At 41.3% G+C, this 7,584-nt stretch overlaps 1 protein-coding gene across 1 annotated transcript in view; it reads right to left on the bottom strand.

Annotated features, from left to right (window-relative positions):
• Positions 1-7,584, bottom strand: part of CCBE1 (collagen and calcium binding EGF domains 1) — a gene marked incomplete at its 5' end in the record, with an annotated part of 65,199 nt that overhangs the window by 44,212 nt on the left and 13,403 nt on the right. The window contains one exon of the mRNA XM_019518279.1: positions 953-1,059. Coding sequence (XP_019373824.1) covers positions 953-1,059 — 107 coding nt within the window. The remainder of the gene's footprint in view (positions 1-952; positions 1,060-7,584) is intronic.

Below are 7,584 nucleotides of genomic sequence, written 5' to 3'. Positions count from 1 at the left end.
CTTGACATTCACTGGCCAGTCATGCGTTGAGTCCCACCACGTTTCCTTTAGAGGAAGAGTGTAAGAAACAAGGTAGAGGGACCCATGCCTTGCTGTTCCTTCCTAGTCACCACCAATAGGTCAAAGACAAAAATGTTATGTATAATAGCCCCAGTGGACTTATTCTTCATAAACTTGTCTAATCCTTTTTGAACCCAGTAATAACTCTGAGCCCATCATGCATAATTAGGTCTATCTTCTTGCCACCCATACATTACTTTGTACTTCCCAGTGTTGAAATTCATCTGCCTTTTTGTTGCCCACTCACTCAGTTATGTAGATCTTTCTGTTACCTTTCTATGACACTTCTTTGGATTTGACTATCACAATTAATGTTATTATCTGAAAAAATTGTCATGTCACTATTCACATCCTGTTTCAGATCACTGATGAATGTTGAACAATACAGTTCCCAGCACACATCCTTAGGGAACTTCACTGTTGACCTTCTTGCACTGTGAAAAATGAACATTTAGTTCTACCCTTTGTTTTTATTTTTTTAACCAATTTTCATTCCATGAAATGACTTGTCCTCTGATCCCATGACAGCTTCATTCCTTCAAGAGCCTTTGGTGAAGGACCTTGTCAAAAACATTTTAGAATTAATTAAATAAAAGAGTAAGACTGACAGGAAACCTAGGCTCAAATCCTGACTGACCTCTGGCCATATCTTACATCTCCCGCAGGATCTGACATGTTCACATTCTGCTCAGATGAAGGCAAGAGAACTGCCATTCACACACGGTTTAAACACCTGCTACACAATGCTCAACACAAAGCTTCACGTGGCAACAACAACACAACATTTGTATGTTTAAAGTTAGATACTTTAAGAAGCACAAAATATGTTTCTAGTCTCAAATGGTCTTTTTAAAAACATAGTTCTGGAAAAGAGGTGACCTTTGATTCATACCTTTTGCTTCAATTGTAAAACCGTCTGCTTTATTTGGTGAAACTCTTTGCATGAGGCACAGCAAGCTCCTGGTTTCACCTCATTGTCGGCTTTCTCAGAGAGCCCAGCTAAAGAAAACAATTTCCAGGACAAACATAAGAAAGGCAGAAAATCCAAAAGGAAAGAATCCCACAAAGTAATTGAATAAGCAACTGCAAAAGCAAAACGCCACAGAACAGCCTTTGAGGTTTTTATGTTTTCCCATAATGTGAAAGGCAGAGGAGATCATGCCATTACCAGCTTTTCAATTGTGAATCACCAGAGCTGAGCAATTTTACTGAGACAATCCTACACACATTTTCAAACCAGCTGTTTCCAGTTAGCAGTCCCTAATGAGACCCTACTTTCTTATACCTGAAAATGTTCATGCCCATGCTTTTATCTGTCCATTTACAGTAGAGCAGCTTTATAGATCCCAACTGATTTATAATCTACTCAATGGCCAATTTTCATATGCTGTAAATTACAAGAAAATCCCAGGCAAAGCGACTCTCTCTTTCAGTTTGCACAACATTGGCCTTTATCATCACTGATTATTTTACCATGCTAGGAGACTGCAAGAGCAAAAAGGGTTGAAAAATGAGATTCATGGTAAGGTATCATATCGAAGGTAGAAGAAGGGCCACTGCAACTGGTAGGGATACGGAAATGACATTGCTGAGGAATCAGTGCCATAATGCTGGAACTAACAAGCATCAGAACCTCATTTTCTTTACAGTCTCAAATGGAGCTAGTCACTTTTGTTCCACAAACAAACATTGTTTTAACAGATGTCCTAGTAAAAGGAAATGAAGTTTCCCAAACACAAGGAGAAACGTATTGGCAAACTGTAGGAAACAACCTTTCTTCTTTTTGCTGTTGAAAAACATACAGTTCATGAAGAACTTGGATAGCTTAAACAAGTCAAGCCAACATTTAGGTTTGAAGAATGATCGACCATAAGGCTCATTAAAAAGGTTTACACACCAGCTCTTCAGCACCATGGCACAGATTACTGCTACTTGACTTAAAGGAGGAGCTCCAATCCTTGGCATAACTGCAGGCTGTTATCCTCTACATGGACCACCCACCATGCACTTAGCTATGGTGGTATATTTGTCCATTTGGATATACACTTTAGTATCTTTATTTGGGTCATTTTCATTAATTAATATGGCTTTTGAAAAATATATAGCATTATGTAAAACAGTCTGTGTGTTAATATTACAGACATTTCTCGGTGCTTGACATTTATATATTTACCGGATTTAGTGTAGTGAATTTCATACAGTTTCCTTATGTATCCATTCTTATATAACTTTCTGTAATATGCCAGGATGCTCAAACAGATTCACAGCTAATCAGTGTCTATGTACTACTTTCATCCATATCCAGAAAGCTATTTCAGATGTCCTGGAATAGTAATTCTGCCTCTTAGAGTAGGGGCTTAGTTCTCTTATCCTAGTATGTAGATCATACATATATCCTTTACTTCATGGCCTCCTTTATACCAAAAAAGATAGTATAAAGGAGGGCAAAGTTAACTCATCAGCAGCATTAAGAACATCTGAATTAGTGATGAATTAAGAAAAGAGACGAGCATTCAGCTGCTTACTAAGAGCCTGATACAGCAAGTGTTGTCAAGAGGCATCTTTTAGCTGATTACGCTGAACACTGGAACAACTCACCTATACTACCTTTAAACTCAGTCAGTCCTTTTCAGTTTAAAAATCAGGCTTGAAATACTAGACTTCTTTGTGAGGTTTCCAGTGCTATTTAAATGTTGTCCAAAAAGTAGTGCCAGAAGAATGGCATCCAACATGGTGCTTTCATGGATTCAGAGAGTTAAGGCCAGAAAGGACCACCAGATCTTCTTCTACTACAAGTCCTTGGATAACAATGGCCATAGCATTTAACCCAGCTGACGTTGCACTGATCTCAATAACTTGTGTTTGGCTACAGTGCATCTTCTAGAAAGAAAGGCATCCTGTCTTAACTTGAAAACACTGAGAGAGGAAGGGTTCTCTCCTTCCTTTAGCAGTCTGTTCTCATGGTTCATCACCCTCATTGTTCAAAGTCACAGAACCATAGAGAAGTAGGGCTGGAAGGGACCTGCAGAGGTCATCTAGTCCAACCCCCTGCCTGGTGTAGGATCACTCCTATCCAACCCATCCTAAACAATAGTCTAAACTCTTTGTAAAACTACTGTCAATCCTGACACACCACAAGACAACACCCTAATCTGCCACAGGTTAAGCAGGAGAACCACAGCAGCCAATGCTCTGTTTCTATACATTTTATTAATATACAGTTTTCCCTCACTTTATGCGGGTTTTGTATGTGTGAATTCGCTCTTATGTGATGACCCTTTTTACACCAAAAAATCATTATATGCGAGGTAAATTCACTCTTATGCAATCGGTGCGGTGGAAGCCCGCAGTCAGCTGCTTTGTGCGGCGCACTGTGGGAGTGATGTGCACCAAAATATAGTCTCCTGTGTGGATCTGTGCTCCTCGCTCGTTGTCTGTGACACGTGTTTCTGTAGTTGACGTCCCCATTATGATAGTGTCCTGGGTGCTTGTGTGTACTGTCTGCTGTTAGTGAGTACCAAAACTGTCTTGTAAAAGTGGTAGAAATGGGTCTAGGGGTCAGTACAGTCAAGGTCTTGGAACATATCCCTATTTGTTACATTGTAAAGTGGGTTCCCTTTATGCAAATTAGAGTTATGTGCCATTTTCCAGGAACACATGTACAGCATAAAGTGAGGGAAACCTGTATACTCAAAAGATGCCAGGTAGAGGGCCATGTCTCTCACTATAGGTTGAAACAAAACCCTGCACAGTCCGTATCAATTTGACCATGGGGTAACATTCCTTCCTGACCCTAAATATGGCAATCAGTCTGGCCCCGCGCAGAGTGGCAAGACCCCCTAGCCAGAACCTCTGGCTTTATGTCCCAGCAGAAGCATTGGCACATTCCAGTCAAAATCCCCAGCTCTGGCTGCAGCTAACACCCAATGCCTCTGAGAAAGACTTAAAAACACCCTGACACATAACAGAAAGCAGGGGGACAGGCATCACCAGCAAAGCCCAGAAGCATGGGAAATACCAATAGTAGAACAATGTGCAACTTATTTCTAGTTATAGTTTATCTGGCATTAAATTCTATTCAGGGTTCTTGTTATGGCTTTGTTAGTACCTGGCATTTTTCTTCCCGGGAAGGAATTCGTGAACCACAATCAATCATCCTTTGGTCTTCTTTTAGAAACATTAACAGATTGAACATCTTACATCTCTCACTGTGAGGCATCTTCTCCAACCCTTAAACTGTTTCAGGGATTCATTTCTCAACCTGCTCCAATTCCTCTAAATTCTTTTAAAAACTTGAGTATTTTGGTGCATCTAACTCTAGGTGAAAGCCAGAATTACAGAGGCACATACAATTGCTTAAATAAAAAGCAAGCTAAAATGTGGGTTTGATATAAGTATTAGACTGATGTTCCTTTCAGTTTATATTTTATCCAAATGAGTTCACTCAAGAGAGGAACAGATTGTTGAGAAATGTCGCTGAAAGCAATGTACAAACTACCAGATTTCGTGATGTCTTTAAGCTTTGTGTGATCTCCTGGGAATAAGTGCAATTATATGGAGTGTAAGAAACAACTGAATTTGGCCCCTTGTTCTGGTATCTAATCCAATCTATCCCCAAAAATGATGTGGAAAACAGGCTAGTATAATGATATCCATAGACAAAAGTTGGTTATAATAGTGCAATGGGGTCAACACTGTAGTCATCTACTAGATAAGCCAGTAGTTCTCAATTCAAGGTGCCCCCATTAGATTTTAGGCGTGCTTCAGAAAATGCCAGCTCTTAGTTTTCACTTGTTCTTTTGACTACAGAAAAATAACACAGGAATTCTTCTGTCGCAAAGAATTCAGAAAGTCCCAAACACGTCAGAATGTTTTTTAACACTATGAATTCCTATTTGAAATCTCAGGGTTTATCCTGTGAATCATATTTGCACACCTAACCATACGAACATTCTGTGGCACCCTGCAGCACCCTTGAAAAGATCTCAGGGCACCCTAAGGTACTATGGTGCCCTGGTTGAGCATCATGGGTTTGGCTGTATTATACTGCAGGCAGTTCTGTAAATCCAGCTGAACTGATTAGTCTCTGGACCAATAAAAACACTGGTGGGGATCTGATATTTCTTAAGAGCAAGGCAAGATTCTCCTGATTCATGCCAGAAGGAGGTAATGATCTGACCAGGAAAAGAGTTATTCATTACCACATTCCTTATACACAGCCTGGTCACATATCAAACCCAAAACACAGCTACTTATGAATAAAGCTGGAATTGTCTTAGCATGAGCTGATGATGGTCGTTGGGGAAACAAGATTCTAGTCATCATTCGTACAGATATCAAATAAATCCTGGCAACTCTATAATAAGCAAACACTTGAGCAAGATGCTTAAAAAGCTTGTTTTTTATTTTACAAGGCCTGAATTTTAGGTCTAAAACTACTTGTCCCTTTAAATACTCTGTACAGAGAGGGCAATCCTGAATGCCATGGCTTAAATGCATTTTATGTGGCCCTCTGGTACATAGACAGCTAACTCTAGTTTGCATAATGTTCTGTTGTCCTTCTTCAGGCCCTTTTACCTACTCACTGGTGAATGTCGCAGCTGCTATTGATAAGAAAACCGCTTGGAGAGGCAGTTTGTTTGCTTAGCATATGGTTGAAGACACTATCCTGCTTATGCTGGAAGACAGTGAGGTACTGCCAGGAGGAGATCTCCACAGGGAGCTGTTCAGCATGCATTCTTTTCACTGAGATTGTTTAGCTTATCATCTGTGTTGTATTATCTGGGCTCGAAGTGCAGAGGTTTAGTTTGTCTTCTTGGAATATGTAAGTGTCCTGTCTCTGTAACATGCAAAACGATTGCTGAAGCAACAAGGATGGGTCAGTTCTGTTGCCTGGCGTTCAAACCCACTGCATGTTCAGCCCAACCTCCTTGCAGCAGTTGACAATGTGACAGCTGAAAATTACATCTGTGTGATAAAGGTACTTGCTGAAGGCTCCATGAAGATTAGACCAAGTGTTTTTCTGTATTTGTTTAGATATTAAGTTATATGTTGTTGCTAAGAGCCTAATTAAAGTTTAAGATGTAATAAGGCTTTGTATAAAGTAAGGCCTAGTAAATTTAGCAAAACCTTGAAGTAGTAAGGCCCTGTGGCATAGTTAAAATTAACCTTACCAAAGGAATGCAAGGCTTGTATTGCTATTGGTCAGTCTAAGGATAGTTGAAGTAAAAAGAATCTGAATGGCTGTAATTTATCAGCACAGCTCAGAAATTATATGGGCTAAAACATCCGGAAATCATTCAGAAGGCAAATACAGCTCTGTAAAAAGAATTAGTTAGGGGTTGACCTGGATCAATGAGCCCATGGATCTCAAGAAGCCCAAGGACTGAATACCAGCGTCCTTCCCGGTACCCCTCGGACAGTGCTGATCGGGGACGCCTGACTTTGCTGAGCTTTGTGGAAAGAGAAACTTGTTGTACATCGGGCATCAGAGGGGACGGCCAATAAGTTGCCGACATGAATTATTCTTGTCTGTCATTGTTTGTCTTGTTACTACACGTAGCTGTGTTTTTGTTAAGTCAATAAACCTTTCTTACCTTTCTACCCCGACCATACTCTCAATCCTGAACCCTCTGCAGGTGGCTGGGACAGACAATTCTTCTGGAATGTCTCAGTAAACACCAGAGTTAATTCTCCATGAAAACGATGACAAGTTTGGAGCAGTGTTTCTCAACTGTTTCAGACTCAAGGCCCTTTCTGTAACTTTTCTAAATTTAGTGGTACCCCACACGTGACCTGCCCTGGGTTTCATGGATTTGGCCTTGGGGATCCCACAGGATTCTCAAGGGATGGGGAGATGGCAGGGCCAAGACGGAGGCAGCTTTGGCATTGCAGAACCATGGAGCTGGGCAAGTGAGGAACCAGGGGCCATGTCATGTCAGGGCTTGGGTTGGTGCTCCTTGCTTGAGGGGAAGCCAAGCTTTCCAGAGCAAAATGTCACCTGGGTCTTGCCTGCTGAGCAGCCCAGCTGGCACTTGATGGCACAGCTTGCCCAGCATGCTACAAGAAGGTCAAGGTCCTGTTTTGCAGCCAGGGCAATCAACACTGGAGTCTAGTGCACTGCTGCTTTAACCTAGATGAATCCAGCAGGATAGAGGTGACTCCGCATCTTGTCTGGCCTCCAGTCAGACTAGGCTGCAGTGGGGTGCCCCATCCTTCCACAGCTGCTCCCTGGTCCAATCCTACATGATATTTCCAGGAAACAGAGGCAGGGTGAGACAGGTCCACTTGGCAGTAGCATGGCACCCTTAAAAGCATCTCATGGCACCCAGAGGTGCTGTAGCACCACTGTTGAAAATCACTAGGTTACAGTTAGAAGGATCTGCTAAATTTCTGCAGTATATTTTATTTGCAATCTCTAGTACAAAATATTATCAGAAATTCTGCCTTAAGAATTCCAGCAATCAAGCTGAAGGGAGCCTACCTCTGGTTTCACATACAGTTATTACAGCTTAGATCTGTATT

The sequence above is a fragment of the Gavialis gangeticus genome, unplaced genomic scaffold (genome assembly GCF_001723915.1).
Source record: "Gavialis gangeticus isolate Ggan-Ray unplaced genomic scaffold, GavGan_comp1, whole genome shotgun sequence".
Classification (NCBI taxonomy): Eukaryota; Metazoa; Chordata; order Crocodylia; family Gavialidae; genus Gavialis; species Gavialis gangeticus.
The sequence above is the reverse complement of the archived record's forward strand: the minus strand, read 5'-3'. Positions and strand labels throughout refer to the sequence as shown.